We start from the raw sequence: 26,996 nt of genomic DNA, 5'->3' as shown, positions 1-26,996 counted from the left end.
GCGACTAATAAATCGTAATCTAAATATCAACAACGAACCCCCTCTCAAATAGCAACATTTTTTGCTTGACTTCACTTCACAGTCTTAAGTTACATGAATTGATATCGCGTGACTAAACTCAATTATGATGGAATTAAAGGTATGCCAATCTTACAACTTTCAGAGTGCATGGTGTATTAGACTCTTTGGTTCGACTATTTACCTACGCTTTAGTTCCTTGTTTTTCACATTTCTTTCTCTATATTGTTGCTTTAATCTTACTTAACCCAATAAGGAAATTGTACCTAATTTCGCAACACATGGTCACCCTCTCATGAGTATGGATATCACGTTTCCACACTGGATATTATACCTCATTTTAGCAGAACAAAGGATGTTAAGCAAACCTAGTTAAGGTTTAGCTTGGTTGAGGACATAAAACCTGCTCAAGTTTCTTTTAAGAAAATTGAATATTCATACAGGTGAGATATGGGGAGATCTATCTTTCATAAAAGTATGAAATTCTGTCTTCTCTGAGATTTTTCAAGCGCATCACGTATAAGGTGTTATAAGATTAAATGGGATAGATGGGTGGGGTTTGTCAGTACTCGAAGATTTATAACATTATAATAATACTGTAGGAGTGATAACGTGTAAAACGTGTGATAAGTAATAATTTATAAAAGTACTAAGTATCACGCACACACATAATAAAATTATACTGGTGTGGTAATAATAGTAATTATTTATATTAAAATTACATTACAACAATACATAAAAGTACAAAATTCCAAGCCAAACTTCGCCTCATCAATCATTTCGGGCAGTCAAAAAGTTCAATCATCGTCTCTTGAGAAGTGAAACTGTTGTCAAAGACAAAGTTCTAAGTAAATAATATCAATGATTTTCAATTTAGAAAAGGAACAAACAAAGCTGTAAGTCAGAGGGTACGAATGAATTCCTATTAAAAGTTACATAAGGCGTGCGTGAATAAAATCCGGGCCAATAAAAAGTTGTACCCTCGCCCTCTACATTCCACAACACTGGTTCTCAAACATTCTTAGCGCCTGTGTGCGAGTTCCCCTGCGTAGTTCAAAGGAAACTTAACGAGGAAGTCATTACAGAGTGATAAAGTTTTCTACGTATTGTCTTCATGAGAGTCGAGGGTAATAAGATGGGACTGCGTCCATAAATTACTACGATGTTATGACTGTTATCCAGTTTTGGTGGGAATAGTGACATCATTCCTTCATCGATAAAGGGTTAAATGAGTATTTAAGAAAAAAATATTTGATAATTTTGTGCTTAATTTTTGTGTCAAATAATAGCAAATGAAAATTTATTATAATAAATCATCCTTTGGAGTTCAACATGCCATTTAATGGAATAAGGATTTGCAATTTTATCATGGGGCTAATAGTTAATGTTGAAGGTCAAACATACTCAGTCGCTGTAGGTATAGGAGTGGTACAAAGTCCAAAACTTTAGCAGCCACTGTATTTAAGAGTTTGGACGGATGTACTTAGTTTGGAGTTGACGGCAAGGGTCTTAATACGATTTAAGGGCTTTGTCTTGTAAGACCGTGTCATGGAAAGGGGACAAACCTAAGGAAGACAACTTAGTTTACTAATAATATATAGTTAGGCCCTTGAAAGATATATTGAAAACTAGCTTTTCAGGGCAACACGGTTCTTCTTCTCTAATGAACCAATTTTAAGGTTCCTGTCTTAAAAACTGTGTGTCTCATATAAAATTTTATCCCCTCTATGAAGGGGTTAGGGCGGATTTCCAAAAAAAAATGATGCACGATTTTTTGTGAGTCAAAAATAGCCCGCATACCAATTTTTAGCTTTCTACCTTGAAAATTGCGGAATGCTCCATACAAACTTTTACCCCCATTTTAGGGAAGTGGGGGGTTAAAAAGAGACAAAACGTAGCCTATGTCACTCTCCATCCTTTCAACTATCTCCACTTAAAAAATCACGTCAATTCGTCGCACCGAGTTGCCGTGAAAGACGGACAAACAAACAGACAGACACACACGTACACTTTCCTATCTATAATATTAGTATGGATGCAGCTTCATTCTTGTAGTTAAAAAGGAGATATAATTTGTTTTAAAATTCAAATCTTGAAACTTGGCTCATGGGTTTACCCAGGCATTGGTCTAAAGAGTTTTGTATTTTATCCTCCTAAGACCGAATGTTCTTTATAAATCCAAACCCCATTGTTTAACTATTGTGTCTGGAAATATCGGTCTTAAGAGGTTATTCTTTTTAATTTGCTAATTTCAATTCAAAAGTGAATGTTAATACGAACCAATTAACAAGAATAATACCCGTCTGAAACTTTCTATACTGTCATAATTTATAAAACAAATACCCTTACGATCTTGAGTGATGATTGAAAAAAAGCCATTATCACTGAATAATGTTAAAATTCCATCCTTAGTAAGTCTGTCTGAGCAAATTACTTCGGATATCGAACAGATGTTCTATTAGGAAGCTTGTTATTAGCTAGCACTCACTCCCAAACACCTGGGAGTTGAATTCTTCTCTGTACTTATTGTCAAGTTCGTATTTTGATATTGGCAATTCTCGATATTACTCCTACACGTATTAGCTGACGTTGAAGTTTGGATAACTGGCGTTGCTAATAACTTTATATACTTACCTATAATTAATACGTCCCTATAATTAATTAATAATAAGGATAAAACTAATTGATTTAAGTACTTAACTCGTGCTTTTGTTATTTAGAAACACCGCCGACTAAAATTAAAGTGTTATTTGTGAAGTTCGAGACCCTTCGTCGTTTAAAAATTGAGTCAAATTGTCCGTTGCTGACAGAAATGGTCTATAACTTACCAAGACCTCAAGGTCACGTCGCCGGAAATTCATACTGTTTTATACTGTCAAAGCGTCATCATGTTGTCAAAGTGACGCCATCGGAGTCACCTGGCATACATTCCAGTATGAATTGTTTGGCGAATGTCGCCAATGATGTGGCCATGTCTCGGTGAGTTATGTCAACTTATGTCCCACAAACAGAAGGTGGATGTCGGGTTCTGTGATAAATTTTGATCGTGACAAACGCTCATCCATCCACAATAAAATCAAAAAAGGAGCTTGTGAATGTCTTCAGTGTAGAAGTATTAAGTTTATATTTACCTACATCATTTTGCTATTTCATACAAAACCCCGTAACACGATCATGTAGAAGCGATATTTATTTGATTGCAATGCTTTTCCCTGTGCAAAACTCAAAAAGACATCAAAACAAGTCGCATTGCTTTTTCCATTTCAAGGGGAATTGCTCTCGAGCGATTCTACAGAGTATTATGTGACAAAGTGCATTGTGTCCCGAAGCGAATGTAAGCAAACAAGAAAGTGTCGCGAGCACAGGTGTGTTTGGCTTTCATTACTGGCTGCTTTGGAGGGCTTCGGTACCTCGCCTCTTGTTTGCCGTTAACGGATATTAAAACTTTGCTCTTCATATTTCCTTGGTTGTATTGTAATAAAAAGTTTGCCGCTCTAGTAAGACTTCGAGTTTTCATTCGTAACCACAAACATTGGTGGAGCCATTTTCATTTCTGTTGCTTACAACCCATAAAATGTTTTATTCGAAAATAAAAAGTTTCCCTCCGATCTGGAAACTTATCAACTCCGCTCGGAATTCCTACATTAATTACTTTTAGAATCAAAATTATGGCTTAAAGTGAGAGGGAATAGAAATTCCTGAATTTCAACAAGTCGTAAAATCTCTGATTTAGTTTTATTTGCAATAAAATATTATTTAGTTACTTGATAAAATATTACTTTGTGAGATGGCAAATAGGATCACGCATAATACTTTTTTATTCAATCCATCAATAATTCTTTATTGCACAAAAACATAAACTTAGGACACGTACAGATGAATAAAATAAGCACAATAGGCGGCAACCTGTTTATTCGGAAGTTCTCTGAACGAAACTGGCGTCTCGTTTAGTTTTGTCAATCAGCTACTAAGGAGTAACTAATATACTACCGCTTCTGTGTTTATTTTTCATCAGAAATAAATACTATTAAATTTTTCGCAACAGTTTTCGTTTAACGCTCTACGTGACGGCAGCAGCCATATTGAAAAAGTAATGAAAAACTCCCGCGTTGAGAACTCAGTCCGTTATTGAAAAACTATTTCATTTCAACCGCGAGTTTCTGGAACTTTCTAGAGACTCTAGGATGTACTGTTACTTTATAAACTTGAAATGGCGTTCAATTGGCTCATTAGCCGCTATAAGTGCTAAAAAATATTTGAAATGCCTTCCATTTATGAAAAAGAGAATAAGGTGAAGCACATAGTAACGGGTTTTTACCGCGTTTAATTGGAGATATGAGACTCCCGATATTTCGACACTGTTGCAAGTGCCATGATCACGGGATGACTGATGAGATTGGAGAGGAGTAGGTAGATCTATAATTTTCTACGGGCAGACATACTGTCTACCCTCTTTCTTTGCCGCTTGTTTATTTTTTGATATCGGAATGTTCGGAACCATCTAAACTCGCACCAAACTCACTACTATTTAAACGCGGTAAGAACCCGTTACTATGTGCTTTAATTATGATAATAACCGCGTAAAGTTAAAACAATGTAGAATAAGGTAATTGTTTTAGATTATTTCGAAATTAAAAACAGTTTCACAGTAAGTATTATAAAAAAATAAATAATTGTTACACTTCTGTCATGATCACTCATATTTTAAATGAAGTTGAATTATCTGCAAGTAGATATCTCAATATCTAACATGAATATTAACTAGATTAAAGTTAAAAGTTGCGAAACGATGGAATTTATATGGACTATTAATTTACCTGCACTTTTATCGTTCAAGCAAATGGGCATACAATTTAAAAGTATTTTAATAATTTAAAATATTATTAAATAGAATTAATATAAATTATTTATAATTGTAAATGTACTAATTAATTAATTTAAAAAGTAAGTAAACAGAAAAGGCGGGAACGGAAGTGAGAATTACGCGGCGAGAAAAACAAAATGAAGAACGGGATTGAATTGGTTCCCCGACTTTTCTAGGAGACGTTGGTTGTGGAAAGAATTACGATGGAAATTAATAAATAGTCGATAAAGTCACCAATTACAGTGTTTTCTTGAAACTTCCAAGCAAAAAATAAAAGCTGTTTTCAGTGTAAAATTCAGTGTAAATAATAAAATACTTTAAGAGAAAGTAATAACAACTATACCGTCTTAATATTATTATTTCTATCACAACCTATAAAATTACGGAACTGGCAAGACATCGAAATCGATTTCGAATCGGTTTTTATCCGTTCGGATGTACGAGTGTGTGGAAAATCGCACAAAGCACAAGAGAGGACACTCACTATAAGTGCGCTCGATGTCTGAGCGCTACTTACACGATGTCAAATGCTACCAGCTTTTCAAGTGCGATTTTAATTAGAATAGAATAGAAGAATAGAAGAAGAAGATGAAGATGGAATGTCCGCAGCGCAATATCTCTGAGTGCGAAGTAAATTCGATTCCATAAAATCTGTTGTATTAAAGTGTTTTAATTACTGTTTTTATGGAATGAACTGACGACAGCTTTTTAAGTAGATACAGGAGTTTCGACGGAACAGATAATTTACGTTGAATAATGCAATTTATATTTAATTTGAATTCAGGTGGGTTTTTGCGTTGTAGGTTATTGCATGCAGTGTGAATCTTTGTGCCGGTAGTGCTAAAGACAACCTATAAAATGAGAACAAGCATTAATTAGTTCAATATCCATCCATATTCAAATACTGATCTTGACAGATACGAATTGAAACCGAAATATTTGGCGTAACTGATGAGACGTTTTGAGTAACAGGGAAATTGTTATTTCTGAGTAGTCAATTACAAAAAAGCTTCATTGTTTTGGCGGATTTAGAGTAGCTAATTAATTCATTTAAATGAATTTCTAAGTTTTTATAAACTGATGTCCCATTAACTTCCTACTTTATTTTAGAATATCCTCGGAATATTGCGTCCCAATATTGGTCTGCCACAAGATTATTCCGTTTACAATTCGCGATCTGTTTGCGTTGTTCTTCTTAATAATCCCCCCGGCGCACTTTTGCCAGGTATAAAAGAAAAATATTTGTTCTCTAAGGCTTTTTCTTAAAGAAATGTTCCAATATGTGGGGAACAAACGTGTCAAGTGGTAGCTTATGCGAAGGACAACCACGCCTCTGCGAATATTGTGTTGTGAATCCTGGGTGTGACTATTTTTAAAGGAATTTTGGAGATCGTTCGCTATATTGCTAGGCAGAGACCGTTGTAGGGGCTTTTGTTAGTCTTTCTGTATTTTTGACTGGCTAACTGTTTTGAGAATATCGGATATTCTGACATAGGAGAGTGGATTATAAATCAACTTCGTTGTCATAGTTTGTGCTTGATACAGATTGAACGTATGTAACCGTTTATGTCATCGCGCTTGAGTTATTATTAAACAACACACCACTCTATGATAATGTCCATAAATACTTACTGAAATTAAATTTACTTTTGGTAATTGTCTTCTCATATTTTTTGACATGACAATTCTCAATGAAAGCCATGAGCCAGGAGTTTATGTCTTTTTATGTAATGTAGACTCAGGATAAGGTAGAAAAAGTAGGTAATGTAATCGCATATTATCACTGATTATTCACGTTTACAAGCAACAAAAGTTAAATGTCTCCCTAAGCATTGAAAATTTTATGGCCCGCTGTAAAATTTTAATTCACCATTCAGTCGCACCATTAAAGCGTTAGAAATTAATAACCCAGAATTAGTGACCGTAGGGGTTGAAATTTTTCTGTTGTAAGCCTGATTTAAGTATCGCAATTTGTCTGGATGTAAAAAATTTGGGGAAAGGTCCCAAAAAGTATAGTTTGAAAAGAAAAAATAAGTGCATTTCACCGTGTTATAATTTATTTATTAGTAGGTATACGCTTTAAGTTTAAAGTCCATTTTCTTTATCATACCTATTATACCTAGTATGTTGTTTTACATACTTGTTTTGTATCAATTTTACACACAAGTTGATGTCATTCAATCAAATTTATATTTACTTACTGTTTTATTTTTCTTTCACAAGAGCTCTTTATTGAAATATACATGCGAGGTATGCAAATAAAATTCATTTCACGAATGCTTTAATAAAATATTTATTGCATTTATATTCAGTTATGGCAACATTTTTTTGAAATGGTAACCAATAGAACTACATGATTGCAGCAGAATTTGTAGAAAAAATCCAATGTACATTTTTTTTTATATATTTGTTACAGCACACATGCGAAAATATTCCTTTGAAAAAGTTAACATAGGGTACAATTATGTAGTATGTGGCAAGTATGCTTTTACCTCATACAATGCAGCACAAAAAATGTGAACATGTTTATATAGTATTTTGAAATGCAAAGTATTTATTGTTGAATGAATTAAATTTCTTATAATTAAAAAAAGACTATGGTCATGTGAATTTAATATCTAAAGGCATGCTATATGGTTGTTTATAACAATATTTAAAAAAAACATCATGGCTTCTTTACCATATGATTATAAACCTGTCGATAGATTTATGAGAAATGGTATTTTTATTGTGAAATGTACTTAAAATATATTGTTACTTTGAATAAATAAATAAAAAAGTCAGCTACCTAATTAAAAATTAACCATATTGATATATTTTTTTAAATCTCCACCCACACAGTCAAATCGCGTAATTGGATCCGTGGGGTTTTGATTGTAACGAATTTTGTCTTTTTCTGAAAAATATTCATCAATTCTGTTTTAATTATACTTAGTTACAAGTCTAGTTTTACTTTCCTACGTTCTCTTTGTACAAAGAAAACAGAACTAAGCCAACATTAACCGACGTTACAAAATATTACAGCATAATAACCAGCCCAATTAACTCAGAAACAACTGGATGCCCATAATTTAATATTACTAAAGGAGGCTTTATGACCAACTGGGTGGTAAAAGTTACAGTGGAATGAATAAAGATGACTCCAACAACTTAAGGGTGGAAACACACCTCACGGTGCTACGCTGCACGGAACTGTTGTGGTTTTACCCGACTGCCGCAAAGCAAAAAGAAAGGTTATCGTCTTATGACCCGTCCAGATTCGCACCGCAGAGTAATTTTCTTACTTCATGTATTTAAAATAATTGCCGCTCGCCCTGCTACGTTTTGACTGTAAGTTTTTAGTCTGTGGTTTTAGCATATTGACATAGAATAACGTATCTGAAGCCGTGGTAGCCGAGTTGGTTCCTTGCCTCTCACTTTGAGGTCGCAGGTTCGAATCCAGCACAGGCCTAAACCAATGATTGTCGAATTTGTTTTCGAATTCGTGTTTGGATAAATGATTATCATGTGCTCAGCGGTGAAGGAAAACATCGTGAGGAAACCCACATTCCCGAGAAATGCATTTTCGGAGGTATGTGACCTAACTGGTATTGGGATGGTTTTCCCTTCGCGGGTTAGAAGGTCAGACAGGCAGTCGCTTCTGTAAGAAGCCGGAGCTGTCAAATCTTCAGGTTAGGTTAGGTAAGCGAACTCTGTGAAAAGCGGGATAATGCTAGGGAGATGATGGGATGATGGTGATGTATTTAAATACGCGAAGAGGTGTGCGTTCTTGTTCGTAATATCAATATACTCTGTGATATATAAACGCGCGTTAAATGCGTCATCTTAAGGATTTTTCAAAACGGTTAAAGCGCTTTATTTTTTCTGTAATCGGGTAATGTTTGCCCCTAAATTTCACGATACACGGTCGCGTATCGTCATATGCATAATATAGTCATATTTACCACTAAGTATATAACTAACACCTCAGCGCAGCATAGACTTAATTTGTGCATTTTAGTGTAAAGCTCCTTAACATGAAGCGTGAAGCGTAAATATGTACCTTATATTTAATTTAATAGGTACCTATATTTTTTTATTGTTCAAACGTAGCTTTTACTGTGGAATGAAGCTGGAATGTGGCCGGTGTAAAAAATACATTATTTTTGTTTTTTTTTTAGTCTCTGCTTACCCCGGTGGGAAATAGGCGTGAGTTATGTATGTATGTTTAAGCTTGCTATTTGATAAGTGGGTTAAGAGTGGTTTGAAACATGCAGTTTTTATGTTCTGTATTCGGGCAAAAAAGTACTAAGTACCTATATTTGATTTTGAAACATCGATCTGGCTAGAAATACCTTTAGCCTATACCTTTTAAAGTTGTAGGTGAATTATAAAGTATCTAAGTTCCCGTCAGTTACTATTATATATTTTATTTTTTACTTTTGATGGGTTTGCTCTTGGCCCCAGACTTGTCCGAACGCATTTTTTTTGGAAGTTAAGGAAATAGCATTGTCATGCTTGAAAATGATTAATAAATAGGTAATAATATCCAGTTTTAAATTTACATAGTCTATGGGGACTCGTGCAGTAAATAGGAATGGTCTGTACTATTCGACTGCAATTACCGTCGTGAGTTTTTTGAAAATTTTTAATTTTGCCTATTTTTTGGTAATTAAAACACATAGTAAGGGGTTCTTACCGCGTTTAAATCAGGGATAGGAAACTGCCGATTATTCGACACTGTTGCAAGTGCCATGATCACGATTATTCTTTACGATTGTTCGATTTTTCTTTTCATGATCATAATAATAATCGAAAACCGGTTGTTTTGTAATGTACGTATTTTGGTATTTTTAATTCTTAACATGCAAACACCTCGTATAACAAATAGACAACCAATCTCTGTAAAAAAGAGTCCGCGGCGCATCTTGTCACAATCGACGGCATGTAGCGACAATGTACAACCGATATTGCACTTCATTTGAACAGCCATACCGCTTTAATTTGAATAAACGAACTTATACTATCTACATAACATAATTTATACGTATTCACACCACAGTACGGATGCGTTTTTCAAAAAAGCTCCCAAGCGATTGTGATTATATTTGTTTATAGGATATCAGTGCTAACATGGCCACAAATTACCAAATGATGGTACTTACTATTTGTTAATATTGTCCGCAGGTCTATTCGAAACAGACGGTGTCCGACTACCAAGCACAGAGTGCGACTTCCAATTCAGTCGGTCCAGCAATCGACCAACCCATGGCCGCCTCTACAGCCCTCGCTACCCGTCCATCTATCCCAATAACGTGCGGTGTTCTTACCACTTCCATGCAAGGTTGGTATTTGTACTCCAAAGTTTGTACTCCAAGGTTGGTATTTGAAATTATTGGCACTTATTAAAGAATGATATGCTGAAAACACTGTTCAGCACAATAAACGATTATATTGTAATTCATCATAATATTAACAGTAAGGTCAAGTGGGGAACAGTATAATAAAAAAATATTATGCTAATGAGTGTTAGTGACAATGTAACGAAAACTTTGAGGGATTATTCAGACCGTAATACTGACTTTCTGAGTTGATATTAAGTAGATTTTTCTGTCAAAAGATGTTCCATACTTTTACAACGGAAAATTCCTGATATTATCTCAGAATCATGGTCTGAAACATCAAATCAAAAATCAAATCAAATCTACTTTATTGCACACAACATACAAAACAGAACCAAACAACATCCGCCTTGGTATTCGTTAAGATGTCACTAACACTCTGTATTAATTTTTTTTTGTGTCTGACCTCCTTCGTTAAATCCCTTTACTTAATTTGCTGTAAGTAAACAACAATATAATTGTTCCAATATAACATAACTATACATACCTAAAAGTAGGTATAATACCACCCATATTGCAAGACGGAAGGATGTCGTCCATCTACCGGATATTACGTCAGTGATGCGGGACGCGACCGGCTACATGAGAAAGTCTGCAAAGAATTGAAATGCCGTCGTGGGAAAGAGTTTCAAAGTCTGTGATGTTACCCATAATAAATTCTAGTTCGCATTCATTTATAAGTGTTTAATATAAAGAAGAAAGAAAAAGCTTTGATCTCGTGTGCGTGTGGAAAACGCAAAAGGGGGGTCTAAAGAGATCTGGTGACGTTCGGTTGACCAAGAGTTAAAAACTTTCTGCATGTCATGGGAGCAAGCTACGGTACTAATACTACTAAATAAAGGTGACAAAAATGTTTTCTTCATTCTATATTTTAAGCTATTTATGAATTTTAATAAAGAAAATATAATAATAAGTGCGACATTTTGTCACTTTTCTATGACGTCACAGCTTTTGCGGTGAGTCAACTCTCTACCACTTGACCATGGAGGCCGCCGAATAAGAAGCTAAACGCATTCTATGTCTATTATTTACTCCCAGTTAATTAGAGAAGCAACCTTCTTTTTTCTGGACGAACTGACTCATTGAATACCTATTTTATTTGTTTCAGACCAAAGGAACGCGTGAAAGTGGTGTTTGAAGAGGTTTCTCTACAAAAAGGCGACGTTAGGTGAGTTACAAAACATTTGGATTGTTAATTTTTGGATTGGAAATTGGCGTGGACGGTTTACGTAAAATGATAATAATCCTTATATCACCATACCACTGAAGTCTATAATCCAATGTTGAAAAGAACACAGCCACACCGGTGGTTCTGACGTCAGAATAAGACATACCATTTAGCGCTCAAGCTTTTAAGTACAAATGTCTCTGTGTGTGTATCTTAGTACATAGCGCAAAATTCGTACAATCTTTCTACATGTATTTTATTAGGATATGTGATAATACCTAGTATGCTACTTGTCACCCCAATTCACCATCTATCCATCATGATAAATAGGAGAAAATCTTGTATAGGTCTACGCTCATAGATTTAGAATGTTCGCGAAACAAAGTCTAAGTGTAATGTCGTACTGGCCCACAAATAAACAGGAGAGAAAAGTGTGTGGAAATTCATTATTCTTGCTAAACGCCAGAAGAAAAACCAACACAACCATTTCCCCAGTCATTTGTTATGATGATACGCATCGAAATCATAAGCTGCTGAACATATTCTATGTACAGCGGACAAGCTTCTCCGTCTAAGCTATGCCGTTACTCTTCGAAATCCTGCGGAATTCTGTGGACATAAAAGCACCGTCCATATCGGATTTCGATGACGATAAAACCGAGTAGGTACATAAAATGAATCCTAAGCTATGCGCTGTTCTATGTCCCAGATATGATATATTGAAATTATTCTGACACTAGCAGTCGATAGTGTTTGACCTCGTAAAATTCATCGTAAAATAGTTCCGTCCAGTTTAATGTTACGATGACAATAACGCTATGATTTTGTCTCGAATCTCCACATTTTTACTAGCGTATCAGTTCATGTAAAAATGTAACTAGACTAGACCTTTTTCTTTACACAGTATCGGGTTATTTCGAATTCTGAACAAAAAATATTTAAAAAAATAAAGCTTTAAATCAGGGCTTGAATAGGTAAAGATACATAAGTTACGGACCACTAGGAAATGAAGGACTTTCCAGGATACGTTTCCCAACTTCCTTTTCTTTCATGGGTAACATACATAATAATATGCATCTTTTATCTTTGTTTTTACCGACTTCAAAAAAGGAGGAGGTTCTCAATTCGACCGTATATATTTTTTTATGTTTGTTCGGGGATAACTTTGTCGTGTATGAACCGATTTTGATAATTCTTTTTTGGGTATAAATGATGTTACACCCTTATTATTGCACCCAGGCACAACACATCTTCTATACATTTCTTGATAGTTGATCCAAATATCAAGAAAATAATATTTTTATATAGGTATGCCTCTGCAATTACATTATATTTTCGAATAATTGTGTACCAGGGCAATCTGGACAGCACCAGTTTTACGGACGTAGTCTAGATAGTCCCTCTTTGGGACCGTAATTTCATACCGGTATGACAAGGGTAGCGTACCCTAAACCGCTTGTATACTTCAACCTGTTCAAATTCTTCTTTAAATACTAAAAGAGGTTACGTTTGTCGAATTACACAGTTGGCACGAATCACAGAGAATCGATCTCTCGATGAATAGTTGATGTTAAATTGCGTTTTACATTTTCATTTGTAAGGATACTTGTAATTGATTTAAATAATAAATTACCTTGAACAAATTACTTCTTCAAATAACTTTGCTTTCCAATCAACCAGTAATTGCCCCCACTATAATGTATTAGCTACATTATGTGTACGAATTCTATTAATTTTAATGTATTTATAGGGGTTTTCTTGATTGAAAATATTAATTTAATTATTGGAAAAACGTGTACCGCATTTACTTTTTTAAACAATGAAATATATTTGTCTTACGCAACGGCTAAGATTTAGGTTAGGTTACAAATTTCATAAAGTACCTATACTCTTAAAATTATATCGTTGGTATACGGACGGTCGCTTCTATACAACTATTGAGCCAAAAATAGAATTTATGGAAAGCAGGTACAAACTTTGATTGAAATACTAATACAATAAACGTAACCCCAAAACTCCCGTGTAACAGAATATTCGACAAATTCAATTTTTTCAAATTCAAAAATATCTTTATTCAGTAGGTGACATAGTTACACTTTGAATCGTCAATTTTTACGTAACGAACGTCTCATCCGCCTAAAACTACTGAAGCTTCTCACAACCTGTATAGCCGGCGAAAAGAAGCTGCAAGAAAAACCTCGGCACAGGGCCCTAGACGTTCTTAAAAAAAAAACAAAATATTTTTATACAATTGAGTAATTTAGCTGCCTAATATCAGTTCTCAGACAGTTAATCCCATGCATTCACATCTTCTAAATAATCACTAACTTTATAATAACCTTTTTGTAAAGTTTTTGTTTAAAGAACTACTGTCTTAAAACAGTTGAAAGGCATGAGAAGACATGGGAATCAGCCCGTATTTCCTTAAGACAAAGTCTGTAACTAAATCACCAATATGCCATATGAACACCGCATATTTGAAGTAAGTACATACATAAACTCACAACAGGGTAGGACAAGGCTCAATACAGAGGTATACAGAGAATTTTTTTTGTACAACTACATTAATATTTTTCCCCGCTCGTCAGAATACGAAACAGACAATAATATCTAAAACAGCTTTCTATCTCTTTATACTTACTACGTACTGTACATTGGGAGACTTTCAAGGCTACGTTCCCTAAAAAAATATGAAAATAGATAGTGCTGATCAGATTTAACGTGCCAATTAAGTACCCATTTTCTCATTGCTCGGGGTACGTAATTATTCAAATATATAATCACAGAGGCATATTTAAAAATAATTATTACTTGATATTTGCATATGTCTGTTATTTATGAAATTAGAAGGTTAAAGGAAGTGAAATCTGTATAGCGCCATCTGTATTGTTAATGGGGAACGTCGCCTGAAAGGCTCTCATTCAGGTTTTTATAAAGTAAAAAGAAATAACGCAAACGAATTCACTGGAATACTCTAGGTACGAATAACCTACAAAGAGAAAAGTAAATCGAAAATCTGAGTCGGACGGGATTTCAAACCAGAGCTCTTGTCCAACTTGGACATCATAACAACGAGTACTCATCCTGTCTATGCGAATCCCGTAACAGTAACAAACAGCTTCAAAACAGCGGATTTTCAGACAAATTTGATGAAAATGACTCCACGGCTTAGTAGCGTGGCTTTACCTGGACCATAGAATAAGGAACAATGGACCGCTTCTTCAGTCCTGCGGGTGAGATCCTTCAGCGCTTCCCATTTATCCGGCAAGTAGTTAATGCCATCCGCGGCAAATCTACAATAAGTCACGTCAAAAAAAAACAGTCCTGCGGTTTGGTTTCAATAAAGTGTAAATGACAAGGTAACGGCGTTTTCTGGAATAAGAAAGTAACATTGGAGAAGGTGGATTGATATCCACCTGACTGATGTCAGATCTAAAATTCCTTGAATATTTGAAGGTTGGGAAGCTTTTGGATTTAGTTGCCAAACTAGAGCGTGGAACTGTCCAAAGCCTGTCACAAGATGTGTATAAACTACACCAATCCGTTTCACGAATACCTACCTGTGACTGAAATAAATCGTAACACATCTATCAACGTATATACTTCGTTACTAATACGTCACCGTCACAGAATGTAAATGATTTGAAAACGTATCCGTGTTTACAGAATTTACATAAATCAACCTACTGAACTTGTGTAGGTATAATAAAATTTACGTTACGGTATCACTAACACCAAATACGTACTTGTATGGGTACCTGTACGTACTTGTACGGGGTGTAAGTGACGTCATAACGAATACTGAGGGGAATGATTCAGCTCATTATTCTGAGTTAATATCAAATGGATTCTTTCATCGCAAAAGTATATAATTGAAAAAAAAAACACGATAACCTTAACGTTTGCGACGGAAAATTCCACTTCATATTTACTTACTTATAACAAACAGAATCATCCCCTTCAGTATTCGTTACGATGTTACCAACATCCTGTAGTAGTTTTAAAGTAAGTAGTAGACATCATAGCCAAGTTGCAAACAATTTTGTAAAAAACGACAGTGTAATCGAATAAAAAAATATAGGTATGAGATTGACATAAGGTAACATGCCGGTTCTCGTAATTGTTTGCAACTTGAATACAGCCCTGTAAATGTAATACCTATGTATAATAATGAAGTACACGCAGATTTTAACACTTACAATACATTTCAACATTCGCAGTTTCACTGACTAGTCAGTCGTTACCGCAGATCAATATTGAAATGTATTATAAATTCATAAACTTGCGGGAACTAATGAATTATTGAAAACTTTATTATATTTTAAAAACCTCATTTACTGAAACGTTTTTACTTTATTTGTATTGAAGATTAATTTTAATTTCACTCATACCGTGTCAAGACGATACGATCAATACGATCTACTCTGAACCGGCGTGCGTGTATGAAGCGATTGATGAATGTGGAGGAAGCAAGAGAAGTGTGTCAGGATCGAAGCAAATGGAATTCTATAGTCTCTGCTTACCCCGGTGGGAAATAGGCGTGAGTTTATGTATGTATGTATGTATGTACCGTGTCAATTGAATTTCTAAGATTTTCTGCTACGTAATTTTTGGTCTGGACGGCTGGTATGCTTAACTTTATATAGCCAATACCTTTATAAGGCAACTATTTCAGTATGAAAATATCTGTCCCATATGTGTAAAGTGCAAACCCTACTTTTTACTCCACACTGCCACTTTTCGCACAAAATTATAAAGTCCAACAAGACTAGGGGGTTTTTAACTCAAGTTACTAAACTAGGACGTCTCAGTAAAGGAATTAACTAGCGTAGGAGACGCTACTAGCGAAACTTGCAACTAAATTACCTGACCTACGAGACTCGACGCTTTGCCGACCTAATATAATTTTATTTATTAGTCAAAGATTATGAATATTTCATAGGCTGCCCCTTTTGCACTGCTATATTGCATACTGTATAAACGTTACTGCAGAAATAGTTTGCATTGCCTCAGTTATGCGTCTACACTGAAAGGATTTCTTTCTAATAGTCTTTCTTATATAGCTTATTGTAGATTACTTAAATATCCTCTCATGCACCAGTGTACTACTTAGTAGGAACTTTTGATTAACAATGCTCACATTCATAATATTCAGTATTATTTGTAGCTCCGGTATTCGTGTCCACGCATGACCCAGGACTAATCGTGGATCATTCTAGTACTAATACCAGATTAACAACATATCGGTTATGACAATTACGACCACAAATACGTAATAATTATTGCATGATGATGATGCTTTTTTTATCAAACATTAGCTTGTGTTAATCATCTTCAGCTGAGGAGCTCGGTGGCGCGTTGAAGTTAAGCAACTTTCGCAAAGGCCGGTCATAGGATGGGTGACCAAAACAAACAAAAAAAGTTTTCATCTCGAGCTCCTCCGTGCTTCGGAAGGCACGTTAAGCCCTTGGTCCCGGCTGCGTTAGCAGTGGTTAATAACCATCAATCCGCACTGGGGCCGCATGATGGTTTAAGGCCCTATCTCCCTATCCATCCATAGGGAAGCCCTAGCCCCAGCAGTGGGGACGTTAATGGGCTGATGATAATGAATCATGTATAGAAGGAGAAATCTCTCCTCCAAAAAACAGTCTTAGCCCTCTGTCTCTTTCATCTTAAACTGTTATTACCGCCACTATGACTAGATCGTCACTCTACTTCAGCCGTAAAGTGTCGTACTCTGTTTGCGAAGTGGCGATCCCCGCACAAGTACATGTTTACTCCAACAGTTGACGGTTCCGCTTAAAATCAGACCAGCCCACAACGAACTACATTCCTGTTAGCACTTGTGCTTTAAACTTACTAGCTCGCAAATAGAGCTCTTTGTATGCGTTGCGGATTTTGTAGACAGAATATGTCCATCAAATGATCTTTGTTTTCTTTTGCGTCGGCCATTGTTACATAATTGTGCACTTTTACAAGTACTATGATTACCTTTATAAGATTATAATTGCTACTGTTCTTCTGTGGTTTAGTGCTTAGAGCGTCCGGCTCACGATTTAGAGGCTCTGGATTAGAATCCCGATGATGACTTTGTGAAAATATCTATCTATATAGTAGTTTGGTTAGGATAATGTTTGGTAGGTTGAATTACCAAATCATCTAAAATGAAGATGATTCCGTGCTTCAGAAGGTAGGGTAAAGCGTGACCCAAATCAGGGATCTGTTGAGGCTCAATTAATTCCGAAACCAGCTTTGGTGACGTCGGCTATTGACCTAAAAACCCAGAAGCAGACTGTTGCACCTTTTGATTGCAAAAAGTTACGAAACTTTAGATGAATGTAAGTATAATACAAGTAGTAATTATTATCATGACACTAATTGGCTACTTTTCAGTACATCTGTTTAATTTACAGCCGGATTTGTACTTCGAATAGCGGTTTCGATTTTACATTACCACACATGCAGGAAACTCATTTTATGTTACTGAATACAATGTTTGCAATTAAATAACCGAATCAGAATAATGATAATTATGCAATAAATTGTAATGAAGTATTATTGAATTATGGTAAGATACAAACATGTTGGATACATGATTACGCATGCAATTGACAACTTGTAAAAGTACAGCATTGTGCATTGTTTTTGTTGTAGATTCTCCTACTTTATTTCAGATATTGCTAGCTTTGGGTTTTGGCTAGGACGATCTATTAGATGATTACTTGATTAAGTTTAGGTGAAGTCTTGGAAGCGATGGTAATTCCACGTAAATAAAACTCCTTCATGTTGTTATGATAAGCGGACTGTGTAGAATGAAACTTGGATAATAATAATTCACAATATAGTTGAGAAAATATAAGAAAGCAAGCCCGTCGGTTAAGTTTATGGTCTAAGAAAATATTTATTGCCAGAGCAAAAAAAACATACAGTAAAAATACATATTGTACATAACATTAATGTTGCCAATAGTGAAGAAGGGTTGGCTCATTAACTTGACCGGATATCGAACTCGGGATTTAAGACTTCGACGATGATACTTGCATTTCCCTAAAAAACAAAAACATGACATCCGTGAAAAACAAGATTGGCGAAATCCAAACTATTTCTTCGGAAATGGAAACAGCTATTCGAACTAAAATATCATATTCGATATCTCCTAACGGACTATTTGATATCGAAATCACAAATTAGGAGCTAATCCAAGCAGAACGCTTGGATATCTGTTGGATTTAAGCTCTAAGACTAGACTAACGATGATAATACTCGCTGAGCATTTAGCTTTAACTGAATATGGTTGTTAATGGTAGCATATGATTTTAGACAACAATGTTATTTCTTCATTAATACGTGAATTTACCAGATAATGACTGCACGTTGTCTACAAATTGTATTGTCAGAGAATAAATTTAAAGCTCACGTGAAGCTTACTTTATGTAAAAAAGCTTATTATTAGATTAATAATTACCTAAATGATAAAAGTGTCTGGTATTGAATGTGTTTCTCTAGTTATTAAATAACTTGTAATGTACCCTCATTGATTTAAAAGATGTGTTGCTGTTGCAGTTTCTTGTCATTTCTTCTCCTCAGCCATAACACCTTGCGAAATGACGAAAATTCAAAATTGTTACATTGATGATTCTGATTCTGACTAATAACTCAATGGACTCTTTCAGGATAATTACCCTAAACAGATAGACAAAAACGCTCATAAGGATTATTCTGCTATGCCCTCGCTGTAATGATGAGAATGTTATTTATTCTTGTTCTTGTCACTATTAGCATTCCCAGACACTCGAACCAAAAATCGCATTCTCGCCGTGTGCCGTCTTTCAACGGTTTACGACCATTTAGACTAAAGACCCGAAGGCCCCGAAGGGAGTGAGGTAAATATAGCTCTGCGCCAGATACGAATTGGTGGCGGAGAGTTACCGTTCTATACGTAGTACCTTTTATTATTTATTCCATGTTGTTAGTGACAAAAAGATCATTTTTCCTAAAGGAATATAATGGCTAGTCGGCAACTAATTGCGAACAGATCGTATAAGTCGGCTGAAGTATTCTGTTCTGTCTAATGTGATGATACATTTCTATCCATTCTTATGGCCCTATCTCACTAAGACGACATGGCCGCGCAACTACGGTTGCACCGCCAATAAAAATTATGCTGTTGTATTGAAGGTATCTCACCTCATAAACTGCATATATACGTCCCACTGCTGGGCACAGGCCTCCCCTCAATCAACCGGAGGGGGTATGGAGCATACTCCACCACGCTGCTCCACTGCGGGTTGGTGGAGGTGTTTTTACGGCTAATAGCCGGGACCAACGGCTTAACGTGCCTTCCGAAGCACGGAATCATCTTACTTTTTCGGACAATCAAGTGATTCAAGCCTGAAAAGCCCTTACCAAACAAAGGACAGTCTCAAAAAGTGATTTCAACAATGTCCCCATCGGGAATCGAACCCGGACCTCCAGATCTTGAGCCTAACGCTCTAACCACTAGACCACGGAGGCTGTATTGCTATTGAAGGTATCTCACCTAGCAACTAATATTAATTGTCGGCAACCGAATTGCGAACAATTTCACGCTGGTGGTAAACCCATCTGTGTCCTAATGATATAGGGCCTTTAACGTGCATGAAAATTGTCAATTACTGACTTATATTATGCTCACCATGGTAAAATTTTAGATATTAGTTGTCAATAGTGATTCCATAATGAACGTCTAGGGCCCTGTGCCGAAGTTTTTCAGCTTCTTTTCCCCGGCTATACAGGTTGTGAGAAGCTGCAGTAGTTTTAGGCGAGTGAGAAGTTCTTATATAAAAGATGACGATTCAATATGTAACTATGTTACCTACTAAATAAAGATATTTTTCAATTTGAATATAAATTATTGATAAAATATGCTTTTCTGGACGTTAATTATTATTAATATAATTTATAAATTAATATAAATTATAAAAGAGCGTTTTAGTTTGAGGACGGAAGTTCACGAACGGCTGCCTCGATCGTGCACTAGGATGCTATTGGTAGCTCCCACCCACCGAACTGATTACTACGGCCAGTCTTTTACTGTGCAAGCTGTGCGTTTATGGAACTCCTTACCTGCTTCCATCAGAGTCGCTAACTCTCTTCAAAGCTTCAAAAACCAGTTGCGAGCTCATTTTGAATCCTTATGTGGATATTCTTAGGATATTACTATTATGTATGATGTATTTTATTTATTTCAATACCTGTCTTGTATGTGTGTGTATAGTCTATTCTTTATTATTATAGTTTTCTTTAGATTATGGTTAGGTATATTTTTAGTATATATGGATTATATTAAATTGAGTATTTATTAATATATGTACGTATAGTATAGAATATTTATTATATTAACTTTAGTTTTACTTTTAGGTATTTATTTATTTATTTTTTGTTGCACCATCCCGCATCCAAGTTGTAAATGTTTGTCTCCTTTTGTTGGTTGCCTGGAAGAAATTGCTCTAGAGCAATAAGGCCGCCCAAATTGTACTGTATTCATGTGTTATGTCTGATTGTTGAAATTTTAGTTCTGTGCAATAAAGTATATTTGATTTGATTAATCAATTTAGTGCAGTAGTGCCGATATTTAGTGTATTTTTTAACGGCGCATTGGCGCTTCTGTACTGGAAAGTCGTAAAATGTAAATAATAAATAAATAAATAATTATTGTTGTTTCAGTTGCCTGCGACGGGCGGATATCATCAAGGTGTTCGATGGACGGGACACCAATTCACCCGCTATAGCTATGCTATGTAACGAGCTTACAGGTAAATTCATAAATAGTGTTTTAATATACGTATTTCAAGTCTAGAGAAGCTAAACCCAAACAGCGAATATTACGAGCACTTTCGGTTTTGTTAGCAACTTTAACTTTAAATAGTCCTTACTTTAGAAGTTCAGTTTTTAAATGGATATTTTGAAAGTAAGAACAAATAAATATACGTAGATTTTTTTCGTAGGTATGGGTGTAATTTTTTTTTCTATTGCAAAAGTAACAATAATAAATTATTAAATCATTAAGTAATATTTACATCTTATATTTCATTTGATTTCAACTTACTTTTACTTTAGAAAATAGTAGGTAGTATCAAAGGAAAAAACACAGACCTTTACTTTTAACTTCAAATGAACGTGAAGTTACGATGTATTCATATTGAAATTCTTCCTCTTTAGTACCTAGGTCGAGATGACACGATCTTTCCAGTCCTAAAGTTTCCTAGAAGAAGTCCGCAATCTCTGGATTTAAAACTTTTCAAATTGAATGGCGCTGTGCATTGCTCCTCTCTTGAGAAAACTCTGAAAATTGGGGATAATCCTAGTGAAATGACTCAGTATAGAAAGTTTGATAGAAATTGTCAAATTCTGCATGAACATGAAGTTAAATAAATTGGTTTCAATTCTCACTCTTGTATAGAATGTTCTCAGGTGCTCATCATCATGGGCGTATCACATGAGCACTTATGAGCAAGTTTATTTTACGGTAAGAATTCAATTTTACGTTATTCTTGGATTTCCGAATATAAATACTACCAGTGAAGTTTTTTGAAAGGGCAATCTTATATGAAAATATATAATTAATATACTGTGGCTTAAGTATATTAATTGTATATTAATTTAGATGTCCACGCGTGTAAGCCCACTCTACTTCTACTTACCAGTATTCAGGCTAAACGGTCAATTATTTCGTATCGTTATAGAGGAAACTATATTTCAATAAGTGGAAATCGAGAAATGATTTACCACAATCGATGGTTTCCCAGAATAGACAATCGTGCAGTGAAACAACTTTGGATTACAAACTATTGAGTAATTATGGAAATCAATAGTTCTATGAAAAGCAATATCGTAAGTTGGACTTCACTGTTTTGTATTATTCAGGAACGGATAATGAGTGGTTGCATTTCGTTTTATTTTGTTACAAAGTAAGTTTTGAAGTAACGTTAAAAAAGTAAGATTATGTATAATCTAAGAATAAAGTGTAGTAATTATTATTAAATAGCTACATTTGTTGAGGTTTACAAGAAATATAAAACGATAGCACTGACTGGCAGACATTTTTGAGAAAATTTTCAACAAAAATTTTTCTCCGAAAATTTTATCAAAACTTGAAAAGTCCACCCTGCCTACTTGTTACACTGCTTTGGGTGGTGCGCAGTTACTTGTACAGTTTTTTTGTATAAATATTGATATATTTTCCAATAAACTATGTCCTCGTCTTTGTTGCGAACAACTTATCCTATATTGTCGAGAGGTGCGAATAAAAATCAAATTGTGAAATATCGTCAGATCTCTGCCACTAAAATCATTTTCGTGTTCAAAGAAACAGTCTTGCATGTAGCAAAATCAATTTTCTACTACTCACATATAGAAAATCGTGTTTCGCTAACAACACAGGTAGGCAGGAACATTTTGATGAAGTTTTCCCGTTTTCCCTTTTTGTAAACTAACTTGGCAACACGTCTGTATCCCCAATGGGGTAGGCAGAGGTATATACCCACTCTTCGCCAGCTTTGTTTAAGTCCCATGTAATAGGGGCGAGCTTATTTCCATTAACCAAACACAAATCTTGGATATTAATAATCTATCATTCAAACATGAATTCAATCTTATAAAATCGAATTCAGTGGTTTAGAGTCTGAGCCGAGATTCGAACCTGTGACACTGCGATGTAAAACACGCATTCTGCTAAAAAAATCTCATACAGGCTTCAGTTCGTTAGGGGGATTACATCCAGTCTAACATATTCAAATTCAAATTCAAAAATATCTTTATTCAGTAGGTAACATAGTTACACTTTGAATCGTCAATTTTTACATAACGAACGTCTCATCCGCCTAAAACTACTGCAGCTTCTCACAACCTGTATAGCCGGGGAAAAGAAGCTGCAAGAAAAACCTCGGCACAGGGCCCTAGACGTTCTTTTTTAAAAAAAATAAAAATAAACATAAAATATTGATATACAATTGAGTAATTTAGCTGCCTAATATCAGTTCTCAGACAGTTAATCCCATGCATTCATATCTTCTAAATAATCACTAACTTTATAATAACCTTTTTTGTAAAGTTTTTGTTTAACTACTTTCTTAAAGCAGTTGAAAGGCAAATTCTGAATGTCAATGGGAATCTTATTGTAAAAACGTATACATTGCCCCTTAAAAGATTTAGTAATCTTATGTAATCGACTGACTTGTAAAGCAAGTTTATTTTTATTCCGGGTATTAACAATGTGCCGATCGCTATTTTTTGCAAATAATCCTATATGTTTTTTTACATACATTAAGTTTTCAAAGATATATTGTGATGCCATAGTTAAAATATTAATTTCTTTAAATTTATTTCTAAGTGACATCTTGGGTCCCAATTTGTAAATCGCCCGAATGGCCCGCTTTTGCAGAACAAAAATGCTGTTCACATCTGCAGCATGACCCCACAGCAAGATGCCGTACGACATTAGACTGTGGAAGTAGGCAAAATAACCGACTATAGGCGTAGGCATTGATTTGGTTACCTATCTGTAATGTTTTTTTGATACAAAATTAAAGCTGTGCTGTGTTACGTGCAATTTATTAATATTGCGATCATAATAAAATAATTCAGCCTGTCTGTTTTGTTGAGTCATTCAAATTAAGAATTTAATTGTATAATAATGATGTAAAAAAAATGTACTGACTTTTTAGGTATCTATGGGAATTTTTGTGTATTATTTGGCTAAGTGTAACATCAATAGCCTAAGTAGATAAGTACCTAACTACTAAAACCCTCAGAGCGGTTACTATTTTTTTACTTTTGCCAATTAATATGCATTTTAACACACACACAACTCAAAATATGTCAATGTGTGTGTGTGTACATATTCACACATTCACAAATGAATTTTAAAATGTTATGTTTAAAGACACTGCAACGTAGAAACGCGAATGGCCTGGCGTCACCTAGAATTACGTGGAATTTGTGTGGCAACGATCGATTCTTGCGGAGTGTATTCTATTCGTATCGACTTCGACACATCGCCGCCAACGAATGTACCCTTTTTGAATGAATAATGTTACATCAAAGTCTGACTTCACTGGCTTAGGGTTCGCGCAAGCCAATAAAGAAAAGTAAGAGTTGTTTGTTTACCTACACTTGGAAAAAAATATACAGAGTGTTGCTGACATTGTAACGAATACTGAGGGGGATGATTCAGACCATGATTCTGAGTAAATATCAAGTGGAATTTTCCGTCGCATGATATTTATCTTGTTTTTTTTTTCAATTATATACTTTTGCGATGAAAAATTCCACTTGATATTAACTCTAATAATCAGCTGAATCATCCCTCTCAGTATTTGTTACGATTTCACTTACACCCTATACAAGTACATATGTGTGTTAGTGACACCGTAACGAATGCTGAGGGGGATAATGATTCAGACCATGACTCTGAGGTGATATCAAGTGGAATTTTCTATCAGAAAAGTCATGAAAATTTTAGTATTTTTTTAAATTATTTTCTATTCTATACATTTGCGACGGAAAATTCCACTTGATATCAACACAGAATCATGCTCTGAATCATCCCTCAAAGTTTTCGTTACGATATCACTAACACCCTGTATATTGGGATTGCAAGATCGTCCTATAAGTACTACTACTCATAGAATACACAACTTATAATTAACATTAGTACCTACCAAATCTATACAAAAACCAAACTAGTCAAATCATAAATAGATAAAATCTTTATTAAGGTTTAAGACGTTACATTAACTTCTTAATATTAGAACATATTTAAATAAAAAGATATATAAGACTTAAAACTAAGGGTACTAGCTCGGCTGATGTGTATCGACCCACATGGGATGCCATAAGATGCCGATTTTGACCCTCAAAAGAGACCAGACCCTTAAAAAATTGGAGTAAGACAACTTTAAATGCTATAACGGTATCGTAGCAACTGGAATTACGTGGTATATGTCTATCCCAATGGGAAATAAACATACAAGGTAAACACATATCATACACATACATATCTATATCCAGATCGGAATATTCAGAGGTGCATCCATCGTAAGATGAACTAAGTACCCACAAACCAAACCAAACCAAGCCAAACCTCACCTAACTTTCTGTTAGACCAACATGCTAGGTAGTGAGCTGTATCGCTGTGTATAATGTACGAGCCAACTGTGTTAGTGAAAACTGCACTTAACATAAATTAATAACTGATTGGTGCAAGTCTGGTACCTACCGGAGTTCGAACCGGTGCGGTGTTGCCTCCTTTTGGGAAGCAAGCTAGTGCACCACGGGACCATAGGGAGTATAAATTATCTTTACAAAATACTCAAATAAGTTAGATACTTTTTACGAAATATCGAAACGAAAATTTTCTTTGGAGTTTCTAAATACTTGGCGTGTAACGTCTGTAACAAAAGCGATCAAACGTCGTAAGTATTCGTTGTTACTTAATTCTTAATTAAGAAATCAAAACAGAAAAAGTAAAAATTATGATTTAATAATAATAATTAATTCATCTTAGACTGGCCTCTATTTCTAGATAAGCATTTTATAATTTATCCTTGACGTGAATACCTTGAGAAATTAAAACTTTACTTTTCTTGAATTAAATACAAAGCAATTGAAATTGGTTGGATATTTATAAAACATCTGTCTAATTAGATCAATCAAGAGAAGGAAACAGAAATGATCAATTCAAGCGATAGCTAAGAGCCCACTTGGAAATTTCTCATTAGAAGCTATAATAAATAAACCTTCAAAGACGATTTGACAATTTTATTGGAATACTGAAGTTCTGTTGACTTATATTATTTCCCTTGTTTGGCCTATTTGACCTAGTTAATGGCGTGTTGGACTTGTTATCAAGACATCTGGTTTATGAAAAATCTTCTCTAAACATTATTAGACTTAGATTTAGATTAGTTACTTCTATATCGTACTTGTTGATATTATATAAATACAAATGTACTCTACTGGCTTATAATACCCCACTGGCTATCCTTTTTACCCAACTGCGGGGAAGCAAAAAGGAAAGGTATGTGTGTATGCACGTCTGTTATCACCTAACTTCTAAACCACTTGTCAGTTTTGCACATTTTTTTATTAGGTGTCACTAGAAGCGTCTTAATTGTACGGTGGGGACGCCTGTGCTCAGCGGTGGGACGTCTGTAGAGTGTTCATTTTATGTTCATCTGACTTACAAGTATGATTTTAATAATATTGATCGGTACCTATATTCATTATATCAATGTTATTGCTTTTAACAGAATTGACAACCCTAAATCTAAGCAATTTGAAAAGTTCCATTTCTAGACCAACTGCATACCTAATCCGTAACTTATTGGCATACCTATTGAATTTTTTGGTAGGTTAATAATATATTCGTGAATTTTGTGGTAGATTCCTGATTTGTGATTTGTGTATTACATGTCAAAAGTAGACCGGGCAAAGGCGTATAAAGACATATACAGGGTGTTAGTGACATCGTAACGAATACTCAGGGGGATGGTTCAGACCATGATTCTGGGTTAATATCAAGTTT

The 26,996-nt window shown here is 34.9% G+C and overlaps 1 protein-coding gene across 1 annotated transcript in view; it reads left to right on the top strand.

Annotated features, from left to right (window-relative positions):
- LOC126370379 (uncharacterized) overlaps positions 1-26,996 on the top strand; it is a 380,386-nt gene that overhangs the window by 282,131 nt on the left and 71,259 nt on the right. Inside the window, exons 17-19 of the mRNA XM_050015216.1 lie at positions 10,049-10,205; positions 11,372-11,431; positions 21,137-21,225. Coding sequence (XP_049871173.1) covers positions 10,049-10,205; positions 11,372-11,431; positions 21,137-21,225 — 306 coding nt within the window. The remainder of the gene's footprint in view (positions 1-10,048; positions 10,206-11,371; positions 11,432-21,136; positions 21,226-26,996) is intronic.

This window comes from Pectinophora gossypiella, chromosome 10 (assembly GCF_024362695.1).
Source record: "Pectinophora gossypiella chromosome 10, ilPecGoss1.1, whole genome shotgun sequence".
NCBI classification, from domain to species: Eukaryota; Metazoa; Arthropoda; class Insecta; order Lepidoptera; family Gelechiidae; genus Pectinophora; species Pectinophora gossypiella.
This window is presented reverse-complemented; position numbering and strand designations above follow the sequence as displayed.